General features: G+C 37.2%; 1 protein-coding gene across 2 annotated transcripts in view; it reads left to right on the forward strand.

Annotated features, from left to right (window-relative positions):
• Positions 1-17,592, forward strand: part of arhgdig (Rho GDP dissociation inhibitor (GDI) gamma) — a 32,379-nt gene that overhangs the window by 790 nt on the left and 13,997 nt on the right. The window contains exons 1-3 of one of the 2 annotated variants that reach the window (XM_063019050.1): positions 4,584-4,816; positions 10,985-11,161; positions 14,843-14,926. In XM_063019050.1, coding sequence (XP_062875120.1) covers positions 4,744-4,816; positions 10,985-11,161; positions 14,843-14,926 — 334 coding nt within the window. In that variant the 5' untranslated portion in view covers positions 4,584-4,743. Of the gene's footprint in view, positions 1-4,583; positions 4,817-10,984; positions 11,162-14,842; positions 14,927-17,592 lie in introns of those variants that run through there. The other variant, XM_063019051.1, reaches the window with a different exon arrangement.

A 17,592-nucleotide genomic window follows, 5' to 3' on the forward strand; every position in this document is an offset into this window, starting at 1 on the left:
ATGACTTAAAATGTGTTTGTAGTAAATGTAATGTAATTTAAATGTAAATGTAATTTTCTAGCAGGTTTGCTTCTTATTTTTTTAAACATACAATACATACTTCCTTTAAATCAAAGGTTGCAAATTACAGACAAAATACTTAACTCATTTTTTTAATAAAAAGAAAAACTTCTATGCAGGGCTTTATCCTTCCACAGGAGTTTCAGTCACCTTCTCCTGATGGTACCAAGTAGATTCTTTTAACACCAGTTTGTTAGTGTCAAGAACAGGATTTATTAAAAATAAAAAACTTAGTCTTAACCAGCCCAACCAAAAAAAAAAAAAATCATTTCACATTATCTGTGAAAGGGCTGATGACAGGCAATTTGCAAATTTTCAATTGTAATAGGACTACACTTGTCTATTCACTATTTGGACATGGTTATATTCTTCAGTCAACCCAGAATTAGCATTAATTAACCACAATGTAGTTTCTTTTCTTTTATGTACACAGTATATTTAAAATGTCTGTTGTGTACAGGGCCAGCCCACGGCATAGGTGGTATAAGCAGCACTATGGCAACATTAAAAACAGGGCTTAACTATAACAAACTTTTTATATTGTGTTTTGATAAATGATTGAATATTCAGAGTTTTTGTAGTCGGACGTTTGGATTTGACTTGAGTTTGAGGATGTTGCTTTATTTCATGAACATGTGATGTGTTTCATAACAGGTACAAATTTCACCATTTTCCTCTCCCAGGAAAAGCACAAAAAACTGGATGTAAAGTCTTTGCATTGCTTTGCATGTTTCTTAATTTTTTAATAAGATAAATTGTAAATAGCTGTGATGTTTAATTTCTCATAAGAGCTTCTCATGTAGCTAGCTAAAAGACTAGATTTTCCCCCCTGTATTAAATATTAAAGAGCATTTTGAATGAAAACTAATCTCCTATTCACTGTGTTAATTTATCCCAAAGGTGTTCAGTGGTTGGGGGGTTGGGACCCCATGCCAAACTTATTAAACCATGTCTTTATGGATCTTGTGTTTTGAACAGGGTCATGCTGGAACGGGAAAGGTCCTTTCTCAAACCGTTGCCACAAAATTAATTGTGAATGATTAGTTTCACATTTACACCTATGTGTGTATAGTGCATGTAAAAAAATAGAACATTGGGAAAACTTGTAGATGCCAATCAATAGCCGCTGACTTATTAATGCATTTCTGTCTTATCACACTATCACAAACTTCTGCTTTGAATGCCTGACAGCTTCAGAACAGGAAGTTGTCTTTATTACTGGCAGACTTTGGTAAATGAAACCTTTGTCCATGGATCAAAATGCTTCTAACATTTGAATAATATCAGGTCTTCAGCTGGACATGATCTATTTGGATAATCAAAGAAAGAAAGTGTCTGAAAAGTCGTATTTCAGAGTTCAATAACAAGCAGTGCAGAAAATAAATGTTTTGCATTAATATAATTTTGGCCTGTAAACAGAATAGACGTCTGTAACATTGTAACGTACGTTATGCGATAAAGCAATAAACCACTCACAGACGTTCTCGGTTTCACAGATATGAAAGCTTTACTAAGCTTTAGTAAATGATTATTTCACTGAGATTAATGCTAGTGTAGCAGGTGTCATACTAGCTTTGATATAGTAGTTTTTAATAAAGCTGTTGTCCCCTTTAAGTTTGAGCTCTGTTTTTTTATATACAGCAATCCATGAATGCATGGCTGACCATTATTCATGTTTTTCAAATTTTTCAAATTCACTTTTTTCAAATAATGCTTATAAAGATTAATGACTTAAAGGTGACTTAAAGGTCTGCAAATCCCAATTTACATACAAACGTTATTGTAACTAAATTTTTTACTACTTTGTGCAAAAATCCATTTGTATATTATTTTCTCTAACTGGATTACACTGACATATTCTAAACTGGCACCTTGTCCAGGATGCATTTGTGGCTTGCACACAGTATTTTAAGCACAGTCTCTAGATATGCTACACTTATTATTATCATTAGTAGTAGTAGTAATAGTAGTAAGAATAGCAGCTCTCTCTCTCTCTCTCAAAGATCAAACAGACACTAGTCAAGCCATCGTGTACACACTGTCAAACAGCAGGTCTGACCAGGGCTTAGGAGAAGTTAAAGGTACTAACATTTGAAACCTTGCTGGTTTCAGCATTGTAATGTCAGCACTGTTAGCATAAACTTTGCTAGCAATAAGCAGCATTTCCTGTCATGTCCTAATTTCTAGTCAGTATGTGGAGTAACAAAGGAAGTAAGACAGACATAGCATATTATTGTCTTCATAATTTTCTTCATTTTTGTTGTATAGATACCATACCTGGTGTAATGAATCTTAAACTATGGTGTTGTATTAATAATTTTATGTGCTATGCTAGCATGAGCTACTCTGGTGGGTTTTAAACAACATGACTGACTCATTTCCTGTTGTGCAATGGTTTTAAGTTAAGTTGAATTTAAGCATAAAAGGAAGTGTGCTCGTCTTTTGCAGCTAATCACTCATTTCTCTATTTAGTAATTGCTCAACTTCCTAAATTTTTAATTAATTTAATCAAATTTTTAGGTTATTTTGTGTGCTTAAACAGATGTGTGACAATTCAAAGTAAAAGTTAAATAAATAAGTGGAGAAGCAAAACTAGTACAGATGCATCCATAACTGCACACTACAGTTACAGTTGCTAACCAGCTCATTCTGGCTTGATCTGACCTAGAAGTGACTTTGAAAGAGTTTACATTATTGGAGCACAAATGGCAGGAGCTTCAATCATGGTTCAGTGACATTAAAACTTCCTGGATTGGTGCATGGTAGAATGCAACTCATAGCAGCAGCATCACAGAACCATAAATGCAGGATTGTTTTGGCATCACAATTGAACTATCTGCTGTTAGCTTTACAGAGGGTGCAGTGTTACTTTTCTAACATGTACAGGCATACACATGTTCACTGGAACGTAATACACTTAGAAATGAAAGTACTAGGATGTACCTTGGCTTGTTGCTACGGTGGTACACTTGAGGCTGATTGACTTATGTTCCACAATGGATGGGCGTCCTGTCCGGGGTGTATTACTACGTTGCTTTCAGTGATTCCAAGGAAACCAGACCCACCATGACCATGATCAGTATAAAGTGGTAGTCAAACATGAAATGGGAAAATTAACTTTGATGTAGAGTGTATTGAGCATGCAAAATAAAAAAAAGCATTAACACATGCCACAATTACTGATTAAAGTATCTGTGCATTAATATATGCTATCCTTTATGTATAATTTACTACAGGGTTTGTAAAACTGCTATTGGACAAATGTAAATTTTTGGTAGTTTGTGGTTGCTTAGGGCTTTTTTCAGGATACAAGCAGGTTAAATGGTCGCGCTCCTAAGCCCTGCTGTGTGTATGGAGGTTTCATCTAGATACTCAGGGTTATAGGAAGAAATGTAACCCTAGATTTCTTTATATATCCTAAAATCATTGCAGTACATTGAATGGCTAGTATGAATTCTCTTTGTGTTAGTTAAGTAGTTAGTTAGTGGGGGTTATTACAGTTGGGCAAATGTGTGATGCTCTACGCTGGAATGGCATTGTGTTTAAGTATTTCTGCCTTGCGCCCACAATTTTCAGAACAGGCTGCAGACCAACTTCTGCTAATAAGAGGCATGAAGGGGTTACTAATGATAAATGAATGAATAAATGAGTGATCTGTAAAAATCAGTTTATTCGGCACTTGTAAACATATGCTTGGTTATTTGGAAGGGTATCCTCATGCTTTTACTGGTTCTGATGGGTTGATACACCCTGAAGCAGAGAGAGAGAGAGAGAGAGAGAGAGAGAGAGAGAGAGAGAGAGAGAGAGAGAGAGAGAGAGAGAGAGAGAGTGAGAGAGAGAGAGAGAGAGAGAGAGAGAGAGAGAGGAGAGAGAGAGAGAGAGAGAGAGAGAGAGAGAGAGAGAGAGAGAGAGAGAGAGAGAGAGGAGAGAGAGAGAGAGAGAGATGAGAGGAGAGAGAGAGAGGAGAGATGAGAGAGAGAGAGAGAGAGAGAGAAGGGGCAAATAGGTCATGGAGAGAAAAAGGCATGGGGGAATATGAGGACAAAGAAATAGAATGATTCATGAAAATGAACACACGCGAGACAGATAGATGATGTGGACAGAGGAGAACAATAAAACAGACAATAAAAGACACAATAGACAGAATGAGGAAAAATGGAGTAAAAAAGAGAATGAAATGATGGAAAGAAAAGGCAGATGGAATGAATGTGAAGGCTCCTGAGAATGGAGATGTACAGGCAGGGTGGAGTAGACCTGAGACTGAGAGACTGTGAGGATGAAGAAGAGAGGAGTATGTGTGGAGAGGGAGGGAGGGAAAAGGATGAGATCATCGCACTCAAATGAGCGATGTGGCGGAGGGTTTGCCGGTGAATCGATAGTGTCTGCAGACAGGAATACTGCTTGCACATTCCTGCATCGCTCCTTTTTATCCATCCAGGCAGATCTGTACATTTCTGCATTTATTCTCTTTCTTTCCTCATTACTTCCTTCTTTTTCTTTCTTTTTTCTTCTGTCATCCCCACCCAAACCTAGTGGTCCTCATGGTCTGCCACTAATCACATTATTGATATCATTTTTTATTTCTTTTATTTCTTTCTATTCACTTTCTTGTATCTGTGTACTGCTTTTTTTTCCTGATCTGGACTTTTCTGTCCGGAGGAACCTTTTAAAACGATCGACACGATGTTGGGCTTGGACGTCTGCGAGTTTGGTGGACAGTTTCTTGAACTGCTCTGGCTAACAGTTTGCTACAGAGGTGAGAATCTGTACATTCTCTGTCTTGTATCTGGATTTTCTCTTATCTGAACCCTCTGCATAAAGTGTGAAGAAGCAGAAGTAGGCATCATTTGTTATCACAGTGCAGGATTCCATTTGTTTTCGTAACGTTTATGTCATAAAGCTGTCATGCAAGATTTCAGATGCTGTCATGAGTGGCTATAAAAATTCATGTCTGGTATTAGTGTTATCAGTATCTGTAATGGTCATGATATGTCATGTGCTATGAAACTGTGCTATGTCATTACATACCATGACAGCTCCCAAGAAAAATCAGGTTCAAGTAAAGTGGTACCCTAGTTTTCTGGTACAAACCAGTAGAAAAAAGTCAGATGGTGCACGTTTCCATCTAAGTGAAAACTCCCTCTGTGCACTGAGCCACTTTTTGCTTTGCTGAAGAAGTGGTTAAAGCAAGCCACAGCGCACTGATCAATAGTTTATTGATTATCTAGTGATTGTTTTTTGCTGCAAACAGTGGCGTAATTTCTCTTGCTGCTTGTAATCACATGTTGGATCAGATCTTGGCTCTGCAGAGCTTCTGCTTCATCTTACATGGTGGATTTTAGCCTAAAGGCTGTTTTGCCCTAGCTGGCTGTGGTTCTACTGCAGGTTTTTTTTTCAGTTGTAATAACCCCCAGTTTGTTTGGTGAAGTTGCCAGAAAGATTTATTGATTGGTTGTTGATGCTACCTAACCATACCTAACATACAATTTGTTCTTCATATTGCAAAGCTGATTGTGGAGCTCCTGAAAACTTGAATGGCAAAAAAATCATTTGTGTGACTACCTTTCAGCTCCTGGTTTTTAATTCGGCTGGATTGTAAATCTTTGTGAATGTAATTAAAGAATTTTATGCACTTTCTCAAAATGTATCTGCCACTTAAATACTTACTCAAATACATTATAAAGCTTAATGATGAGCCAGACCATATATGGCAACTTTTATATTTGAAGCTGCCATCTAGCACTTTGTAGCTGCTTACATTAACATTAATGTTATCTTTAAGCAGTTCAAAAGTATTTGTCTTTCATGTCTTTATCATGTGTCACATATGAACTCCAGCGATTTATATGTTTGTAATCTCTTTGGGGGGTCGTGGCAGCCTTTGTAGTTGGCTGGGTGGGCCGCGAGCTGCTAGAGGTTGGGAACCTGTGCTCTAAGAGATCAGATTTGGGGTTCAAATACAGTCTCACTAGGATCTTTATCCTTAATCCACTTCCTCCTCAACTTCCCCATGTTTTTGTACCCTGGTCACATTTTCATTCCTGTACAGCAGTGTGAAACGACTCTGCGTGGGAGGTAATGATGCGCAAAAAATGACTGCCAGCATGGATGAGACAGATAGGCTTGGTGTAATTGGCCATGTATTTGGATGTCTATTAGGGAGCGGTGTGTGTATGTGTGTGTGTGTATTTAAAAGAGCACTGCAGGTGGCAGAGGGACAATCCCATGAATATTTCATCAGTTTTGGATGCCCCCTTGTCCTGGTGTCAGTGTTATTGATGGATGACAGTGCTGCTTCTGAAGCCTGACACACGTTCAACAGGCTAAATCAAATATATTGCACGTCTGATCATGGAGATTGTAAAAAAACCTGACAAGTCTTTTGTAGCGAAAGAGAAAATACTGTTAGAATACAACCTGATGCAGAAATGTAATCAACAGTACTTCAACAAATACAAATCTGAGCTGTGATCTGAGCTAGTAACAGTCCACAAGCTTAAGATGTATTTATTGCACCAGCAATCTTTAATAATTTATAGCAATTTTAATACATTTTTTTTTGTTATGTATAATTATACATAACCTAAAATTATGCAAATACAACACTTTGTCACTGTAATTTTAACCCCTTAATGCACCCCTTGTACATCCAAAAACCTCCAGATTTACACAACAGACAATATTGGTCCATGACTTAGTCCAGGTCTCATTAGACCATGTTTTTGCAGCAAACTTACCATACCACAAGCCAACCGTATGTATAAATATATTTATGCTAAGAGCCATGCACTGCCATCCATGATCCTCCGTCCCATGCAGGCACCACGACCGGTCAGCTCTATGCATATTTCTGACCCATCAAATTTTTTTCATTCATTCATTCTTTCATTGTCTGTTTTACCACCGCTTTATCCTGGTCTGTGTTGTGGTGGGTTGGATTCAATGAGCGAAAGGCAGGAATCACCCTGGACAGGTTGCCAGTCCATCACCAGTCAGACACACACACATGAACACACTTTTACTTGGGGCAATTTCTATGAGCTACAATTGGCCTGACTTCATGTCTTTTGACTGTGGGAGAAAACTGGAGGAAATCCACACCGACACAGGGAGAACATGCACACTCCCCCACAGAAAGGCAACAGCATTACTCTGTGCACCAATGTGCCACCCTTCTTTCATATTTTTTGCAAAATCTTAAAATATTTAAGACAAACAGATCAAAAGAATCATTTACAAATTAAACTTCCCCTCAGTAATTCCATCACTTTACATTACTTAATCATTACGATATGGATCTTATTCTGAAGCCATTAACTGCACACACACACTTGCCCTGGTTTGTAAAGATGTATAAGAATGTGGGTTTCCTGTCAGTTCTGCTTTCCTGCCTGCATGTGGTTTGTATCTGCGCCAGTAAGTAGTGAGATGCTTTACTGAGATGAATCACTTTCTTGTCTACGCATAGATTATACAGTACTATTTAAATTAAGTGTATGACCCAAAGTATGTGGACACATTTTCATAAGCTTGTTGGACATCCCATTCCATAACTATGGGCAACAATTGCCCCAGCTATAATAGCCTCCAGAGGTTTTTAGATTTTGTAGTGTTTCTGTTGGGATTTTATGTACATAAAGTTGAAAGAATATTTGGCACAAAGCTAACTCAGAATTCCACTATAAGAACATAGTACTATCTTAATAACATGCTGCTGCTGGTGGTGTGATTATGCAAGAATGCTTTGCTGCTTCAGGTCCTGGGTTAGTTGCCATAGTTAAATAAACCATGTCTATTAATTCATAATCTAAAAAGTACATGAATTTGGGTTATTATAAAGACAACAATTCAAATCACAAAAGCAATCCACTTCTAAATGGATTGAAAGAAACATTTTGAAGTGGTTTTATCAAGGTCCTGGCTGGAACCCTATTGAAGTGCTATGGTACGGCACGATCATGCTTGACAGCCTGTAATGTGGCATACATACCACAATTCTGGGGAAAAAGGTTGGCCAAAAATCCTTTACAGTAGTGCTTCAGTAACTCCAGAAGGAACAGGAAAGGATCATTCACATAGAAAAGCAGATATGATGGTTGGGTAGAAATCAATAGAATCACTTCCTGCAGTCACACAATACAAACTTAGATAGTATATACACTGTATGGTAAGAAGTATGTGGACACCTGAATTTGAGCTTGTTGGACATCCCATTCCATCAATATAAAGCTAGACCCCACTATGACCAAAAGTATGTGGACACATGACCATGAGCTTCTTGGACATTTTATTTGAATTAATTCAAGTACAGTTTATTGGGGTTGTCTATAGTTACTGCTGTAATCTAAACTGAAGAGCAGCCACCTATTGCATCTGTTTTGTGATGTTTTAAAAAAGAACTAAAGGGGACACGAGTATCAAACCCAGGTCTGTGCTCAGATGTAAGTGCAGTTCCAACATGTTCCAGTATAAGCAGTTCCAACATGTCCCCACTTATGAAGAAATTAGTTATGGTAAGTCAGTGCAATGAAGTAAATGTAGCGTGTTGCTATTCATTGCAGAAGTACAATGACAAAATAACATATAGCCCAGGCCAGTCTTTTTAAAGCTTCCATTGAACCACATTATACACCTGTTTTTATAGCATAGTGAGCTAATTAAAAAGACTTTGCAGCTCCTGAGATATATTAGCCTTGTTATTTAACTTGGCAGACCTTGCATAATTTGTCACTTTGAGCCCTCATCAATAAAGATGTTGCTTCATTAATGGCCACTGTACGAGTGGAAGCATGCCAGGCATTGCTTATGTCAGCCAGGTCTCTTTGGAAGCCTGGTTACACACAGCAATAAACTCACCAATGGACAAAAGATTAAATTTAGCACCTGCAGCAGTGTTTCTGAATGGCGCTGGATCCACCAACACACTGACCAGGATGAACTGGTTAATGAAGATAAATTGCTTCTACACTTTGTATGAAAAGATTTTATTCTTCTGTTCAGCAGTGTGCTCGTTTTGCTTGTTGTGACTCTTGTAAATGCCTTGTTAGGAGCTCAGGGAAAGAAAAAATGTTTTTTGACTGTTGGGATTTGCTCCAAGTTGTTCAATTAACCCAAACATTTATTTAATGAGACATGAAACCATTTATCTGAGCAGTTCACTTAATTGAAATGTGAAGCTGTTTAAGTGTTTTAATTGTGTGTGTTTTTCTGAATGATTATGCATGGATCATTGACAAACCAATTACGTATAGCATATTAGTTGGATGAATGTTCACGAATGCATCGTGAGGCTTTTCTCGAATGATGTGATCTCAGCTGTGTTACATTGTTAGACAGCCGTGTTCTCTGTTGTACATGTCCTCACGTGTGGAAGTCCTTGGGAAGCAACTTCATCCCACTTGCATCCCCTGTCAATTCCAGTTTTCAAGGGTCTACCAAAGGGCATTACAAACTCATCCACTGACTTCTTTCTAAAAGCAGTTTTAAACAAGTAATGGATCTACCAGTATGTTTTTAAAAGCTGGGAATAAATTTGGATTCTTTAGTAACACAACTTGATTGGTTCATTTAAAAATACTTTTAAAACAATGATTCTTACACTAATCAGACATTACTGTTCACTCGTTCTGTTTATTTTCCACTTGGAATTTCATTAAAAAAAATCTTAAAGCAGTTCAGTAGGAAAAGAAGTAGAAGAAAATTTATAAATTTAACTCTCCCATGACAAGAACATTCATTTGGAGATCTGTAACTCATTTTATTGTAAAATTTAGCATGTTCACCACAATCAAGAAAATATTCCCCTCACCATTACACCACTAGATTATATACAGTATATTCTACAATATATATATATATATATATATATATTCTTACCATATATGTATAGTGTACATTATGTGCATAGTTATTGTTCTTTAATGGAGTTACTGTATATTCAGACCACTTCTTTTTGTTGCTCTGTTTCTTGCACTCCTTGTCCTAAAGGCAAAAAATGCCTGTCACTATCATTCATTTATTCAAAGTGTGAAAGTGCTTAAATGTCCCATCTTACGTAAATATCTTTTCTCAGTACATGCAAACCTTGCCAGTTCTGAAGAGTTTTGATCCTCCTTGGTTGTAATTATTATACTAATTATTATATAAGTTACCATGTTTATTTCCTAATATTTTTCCTTTAAAGCTGTTTAAAAATCAGATATCATTTTGATCTGGTTAACATGCAATCAAGCCCAGAAGAAAAAAAGTTGAGTGTGAAAATGAGAATCGGCTTCGTCTATTTTGTTAAGCGAGAATGACTAATATGAAAAAAACCATATCGATTCTGGCGGATCATGTTTTATAGCGCTGGCCTTCCATTATTGCATTTAGCTGTGCATTACAAAGCTTGGATACTTTATCCACCTCACCTCTGTCTTAAAGTGGAGGAAGGTTTTCATTTACATTCATGAACAAGGGGAAAAGGTAGAGTCTGTATCTCATTTTCCCCTTGATTTTACTTTTTGTGTGATTAAAATTAGCTTAAAATATTGGCCAATTTTAAAAGAATCTCTTTTCTCTCATTATAATTTTAAATCTAGAAATTTTATTTCATTTTTATCAGTTGCTTTATCCTGTTATCCCTGTCAGGGTCATGGCAGGTGTGGTTTCTCTGGTAAACACTGGGTGCAAAGCAGGAATAACATGTACAGGGTGCCAATACATTGCATGGCTTTGAATACTTCAAAAAAAGAAATAAAATTTTGATCCCCCATATTAGGTACTTTACCCAGAGTGGATAGTGCCAGTTATTCTATGCATGACCCAAATATGAAATAAATGGGTGATGCTGTACAGTTTGGATGAAAGTTTTCCTATAATTATTAACAGAAATGATGCTTATTTAAATAACCACATCTATTTCGTGTTGTGCTTGTTTCTCCAGGCCTCATGGCAGATAAAGAGAACACAATTCCTGTGGGTGAGGAGGAGGATGAGCATGATCTGAATTACCAGCCTCCTGCTCAGAAGAGCCTGCAGGAGATCCAAGACCTTGATAAGGACGATGAAAGCTTAAACAAGTACAAGCAGACCCTGCTGGGATCGGGTCCTGTGGTGTTAGGTTAGTGTGTGAGCTACTCTGAAGTCTAGCTATTCACCTGTTCATCTCTTCATCCAAGCATCTTAATTCCTAATTCACTTATGATTTCTCAATTATTAAATAAGTCTGTATTTTATTCATATGTGTATTAATGTATTCACTTTGTTCAGTCCAGCCATCTTACATCCCAGCATACATTATTAATTTGAAATATCTATCATTACATTACATTTAGCAGTCTGTTACGCAAACCCACCAAGGCTGAAATCCAGGTTTAAATCTCGGCTTTTGTATCGGCCTGGAATATTCACAGATTTTCAGTGGTGCTGAGTCTGAGGGTGGTGAGTAGGAAGCCCTGCAATAGATTGGTGCCCTGTCCAGTGTATTACTGCCTTATACCAAGCTGGCACTGTCACAACCCTGACCAGGGAAAAAAAGTAAGGCTTAATCCATCCAAGCAACTTTCCATCTTTGTATTTATTCCATAAAGTGATTTTATTGATTAAAATTATCCATTCAGCATCCAGCAATGATGCATCTTTCCACCATACCCATCAAGGAATACTCTATTAGGTTTTTTTCTATTTATTTAATGTATTTATTTCATTACAACCACTAGCTATTTGTTTTTTAATTTCTTAATCATTAATCAATAATTTTGAAGTACTCCACAAATCCAACTCTGCATCCAATTCCAGACTAATACATTTAGGCATAACCTTACCCATTCTGATAAACTGTCTTCTATCCTTACGTCTATTTTATTTCGTTCTATCTATCTATCCATCCATCCATCCATCCATCCATCCAGCTGTCCGTCCATCCGTTCACTTGTCTTTGCATTAACACATTAATTCATTTTTTATTCCATTCTGTTCTCTGTTTCTCTGCATATTGATCATCTCATTACATCTCATACAAAAGTTATCTATTCACCCATCTATTCAACATCTATTCAGTCTTACGCCATTAGGCTCTAAAATCCACCCCTAGGGCACTGGAACTTTCTTCACCTGAAATCCTCCCTAATGCTTTGACACCCTTACTTGAAGTCTTCAGTTATATGGCCTGTTTTTCTTTGTTGTGCCTTTGATCTCTAGTAATCCACCTACATTTCTCCAGCAGACATGAGGAAAAGTACAAAAGGATGCAAAAAGCCATCTTTGTTCAGACTGCATAGCTGATGTACATCCTCCTCCAGAGAAACAATGATATTCTGTTACAGCAGAGTCTCTCTCATCTTACAATGTGTTTCTAACACACATAGATAAAAGAAAAACGAAACCTCGTGCACAGTGTTGTATATCATAGCCTTATGCTTCTTAAAATAAATCTTCCATGCAGAATCTTCAACAGGGTTGCTTACTGCTTGTGCTTACTACTTTTGTAGTATTTTGTCAAAATGATGAGATTTAAACACAATGTCAATGAGAAATTGTGAGGCCATGCCAAAAAGTTTAATGACATAGAGGACTTAAAGGACTTTCTATAGCACAAAATGAATAATGTAACTTGCTGTATGTATGTTTACGACCAAACAGCTTTTGTAATATTTTAAGAAATTACATTAAACCCAAGAAAGAACTAAAACTGTGTCAGTCAATCAACTCTGGATTTTAAGTGTATACATCTAGAACTCTATATTAAAGGGTAGTAATCCCCCTCTGTCAAGCCCTTCAAGCTAAAAGAACCACTAACCTAAAGCTACTGTACAAACATTTAATTTCTACTATGCACGAGGCACTGCTGTCATTTGATTTAAGTCTCCATGTTTGTAATAGCTTTTGTTTAGTGGAATGACCTCCAGCGTAAGGCAAAGCTTGCCTGTATTTGATGGCTTACCAATTTCCGTCTCGCTCTAGAAATTCTCTGTTTACAATCTGCCCATTATTATGATTAATAAGCCACAGACAGTGATTGAATCAGCAGAGATAGAAGGTGTTTTCCTTTGAGACCTGTTTTCTAATTTAATCTTTATATCCAGATTGAGCATTGTAATTGTGCTCAAAGGACCTGCACTCTGTTTAAGAAGGTATTACAATTGTTCGGTTAGTAAACTTGTGCCATCTGTACTTGCGTGAAGGCTGAACTGCTCTATTGAATGTTTGATAGCACTCATAATCCCTTCGAATCCCTTTAACGTAAGTTATTTCCTCAATAAGCAATGGCTCTGGAAATACACCCCAAGTATTTCTGATGTCTATCAATTTGTCATGGGATTTTCTTGGGAGTAATATATGGGTTGTGACAGAAAAATAAATCAGTCGCTGGATGCTGTGTGCTTTTGCTTGTGAACACATCTGTGGCTTGTTCTAGGTACCGCTCTGTGATTATGTGCCTCACATCAATAATGCAGTATCACCACGAGCCTCCACCCCATCCATTATATGTACTTTAAACCTCCTGGTGGTTATTGGCTAAACCATAGCATGGCTGCTTCAAGAAACAAAGATATAATCAGATATCTAAAGGAAAGGTCATTGAAGTGCTGAATTGTAGCTGCCTTCCAGCATTACCTGCACTTTACCTTACCACTATGTTTTAAAGGATGTTGTATAAAGTGCATGAAAATTATTGTGTCAATATTGTTTGTTTTTTCTTTATTTTACCAGCAAAGGTTTGTTTGGTTATTTTGCAGAAATGTGCAGACTTGCTATTATTATATTTATAATAAGTTATTAATACAATCAATAGCAAACTGGAACCTGGAGGCCTGGTTTAATTTCTTGCCACTGGTCTTTGTGATTAGTTTTGCCTGTTCTGCCTGAGTCTCTGTGGGTTTCTTTCAGGTACTTTAGTTTCATCACTCGTAAAATGTTCTCTAGGTGCAAGTAAATAGATGTGTAAAAAGTGTGTGATGCCTTTGAATTGCCACCCTGTTTAAGGTGTATTCCTGCCACCAGTGTTTTCATTTGGCACTAGACCCAGTTGGCACTAACCAGTATGAAACGGTTAGTCAAAATGAGTCTGTTAGTGGACGTTCAAAGACTTTCAAATACATTATTCATTTGTATCAGATTCAAAATCCTTTAAACATCTTTGTAAATAAATGAACATTTGAGAGTTTGGCCTTACTGCCAAATGTACTTTGGTAAATGGTCTATATATTGTGACATCAAAGTGAATTATTGTTAGTATTATAAGATGCCACTGAACTACACTAGAACTTACAGGAATTTATTAAATCCATTTAAAATGAATCTATTATGATGAATCTTCTTTTTCACCTCCTCCGTATTGAAACTTTATGGGGTTTAAATTAAGTTCATTTTTCTTTCCTGTGTTTCACACACTTAATTCCACCCAATCTCAGGCTTATCTCAGCTACCAGAACATCATGATAAATGTCTGGAGGAGTTACAAAACTCCCATAGCGGCAGCATACAGCTGACTAAGCCTGTTTGTGTGTGTGCTGTATGTGTGTGCTGTGAAACGAGGTAGTACATTAATGCTTAATTAGAACATTAAACACACAACACTTTGCACGTTTTATTATTTTCTTTCTTTCTTTCTTTATTTATTGAACATTAATTAGAGCACATGGAATTCCAAGGGGGGAAATCCCTGATTTATCAGCAGATTTCACCAGACTAAAATTGTACTATGGTAATTGTAAATGACAGTGACCATATGCCATATGACATTGTCAAACTGAAATGGGTGGATTTTAATGACTATTTAATCTGTATCTTTTCTTTGCAGATCCGACTGTCCCTAATGTTCAGGTGACAAGACTGACCCTGATGTGTGATCAAGCACCTGGGCCAATCACTATGGATTTAACTGGTAAGAAAGTCCCAGTCTACAATGATTAATGTAATACAAATTGTTGCAAACCTAATAGTACATGCTTAAAAATATTCACCAGGATTTGGTTGCCTCCTCAGTCATGAGATCTAAATCCAAAAGCGCACATGTGGGAGCAGTAAAAATGTAATGTTATGCAGTGCAGTGCAGTCATGGACCAAAGCAAAGGTTTCTCACAGAAAGATCTTGTCAGATTTTGTGACAACAAGGATGGGATTCCTTATTAATACTTGTAGTTTTGAAATAGAAGCTTATGTTTCTTATGTTTCTTTATGTTCAGGCATCCACATTCTTTTAGCCGTGTATTGTACGTGTTTTACACATGTATGTATTGTAATGTATTGTATGTAAAATGCATTTCTGTTTCAGATTGTGTTGCAGTGACTGTATTTTCATACCATGTATTTTTTCAGTGCTCCACCCCTAGTTTGCATCTACACCCACCAGAATTGCAGTACTTCGCTGCTCTTACTGTGGTGCAACGCCCAATCTGAGTCCGTTTGCTTAGCTTACACTATTGACAAAACACAGCAGCTCGACGCTGCATCCTAATGAGTCCTCCGAGAGATGATGTCATTTCTCAGGGGGCCAATCTCAAACTGGTGGGCTATGTTAAGCAGAAATCATGCACCATGAATTAATCACACATCACTCTAGGCTGCTTTCTACCTGCCAGAAGCAAGCCATACTCAGCTAGAGCGCAGTCATGAGATCACTCGCCCCCTTCAGAGTCAGTTTTTGGCCCCTCAAGGGGGGTTTTGTCTTCTTAACACTGGAGCACAGGTAAAAGGTCAGCTGGTTGCTAGGCAGTAGCAATTCTGCAGTGGTTGGCCCATTTCTGTCAAACATACTGCAGGATTTAGCAAAAGAGGCAAGCATGAGAGGGGAGTTCAGCTTTAAAATCAAGAAGTGAATGTGCGGTTGCATCTGGTGTAACTTCCCTCTCAGCCTAACCGAAACTGTTGTACCGGAGCTAAAGGTCATGAAATCATTTAATACACACTGAGTATATTTTCCCAAAACACATATATTATTTTTAAACATATATAATATCTTAACTTTGGACACTGATACAAACTTGCAGGAAAAACCTTACCTGGATTCCTGCATTTATCATCAAATGTGTTTTGATCACTCATTTCTTTTTACTCACCACTTTATCATTGTCATTGATCCGGTGCCACCAGTGATGGCTTAGTTACCTTGAAAAAGTAATCTGATTACTGATTACTCCTTTAAAAAGTAACTTAGTTACTTGATTTAAAAAGTACGTAACTAAGTTAGATTACAAGTTACTTTATTAGTTATATAATGCGGAATATTTCAAAGATATTCCTTTGCAATACTTTATCATTTGGCTGCCAACTTGTTTGTACTGATGAGACTCAACTGAATCCCAGAACATGCCAGTGTGAATGCATAGAAAACAAATTTTAATTTTCTTTCAAGAATATGATACAGACTGACCAACACTATTACGCTAAATCAGCATTGAAAATTGACTTTACTTTTAATAGCCTTCTACAATGCTGGAGCTTCTTAAAACGGAAGATTTTCTTTTAAATAGAAGTGTTATTTACCTGCTATTAAATTGTTTTCCAACAAAATCCGCCCAATTTGGCGGATAGTCGCCCAATCTGGCGGATAATCGCCCAATCTGGCAACACTGGAATGCGCAGAGAAGCTGGCGCTTTTACTCGTAGCGCGCCACGAATACTACTAAATAGTACTACTGTACTTCTGTAATGGTGTTGGTGGTTGACATTTATGTTGAGTGTATTACTGCACTGTTTTGGTGAAGAACTACTCATCTGAGGTGCGCTGCTCCTGCCTGCAGAAATGCTTCCGCAAAAAAATTGGTGGGGGGGCCAGAGGGGTGGCCGAAGATTACTTTATGGTGGCCATGGCAACCACTGGCCACCCCCTGGCTCCGCCCCTGCCAAGAAGAAAGCAAAAATATCTTTTCACTAAGGAAAATGACAAAAATAGTAACGCACAGTAACTTGGACAAGTAACTTTAATCTGATTACTGGATTGGAAATAGTAACGCGTTAGATTACTCGTTACTGAAAAATGTGGTCAGATTAGAGTAACGCGTTACTAAGTAACGCGTTACAGACCATCAGTGGGCGCCACCCAGAAACACTGGGTGCAAAACAAGAATACAGTGTCTAGTTTGGATAGAGTGTTGTACCCCTGAAAATGGGGAGAAATAATCACGAGAGTGATAAAGCGATGTTTTCTCAGTGAGAACTTTTACTGGAATCAATTAACAAATACATAAATCATTTACTCACATCTTAGCTACAGTACTCAAACATCTTAGCTACAATACTCAATGTCAGATGTAAAAGCATATTTGTTACCTTCTTTGATATAATAAAGGAACAGAAAAATACAATACCCTTTTTAAAGGCTACATGTCTATATCTTAATGTTCCAAAATCATATCATATATAATCATATATAACTAATTAACAATATTTTTCTGAGGTATTTCTCACTTCCAACACGGATAAGAAATGTAAAACTACAACTGAGTTAACTCTCATTAAACTGACATGAGTTACTACTGTTCAATGTTCAAACAATTGGCAAATACATTCGTTAACATGCACATGTGGATTCACAAGATGGTGACTGCA

The sequence above is a fragment of the Trichomycterus rosablanca genome, chromosome 22 (genome assembly GCF_030014385.1).
Source record: "Trichomycterus rosablanca isolate fTriRos1 chromosome 22, fTriRos1.hap1, whole genome shotgun sequence".
In the NCBI taxonomy this organism is placed as follows: domain Eukaryota; kingdom Metazoa; phylum Chordata; class Actinopteri; order Siluriformes; family Trichomycteridae; genus Trichomycterus; species Trichomycterus rosablanca.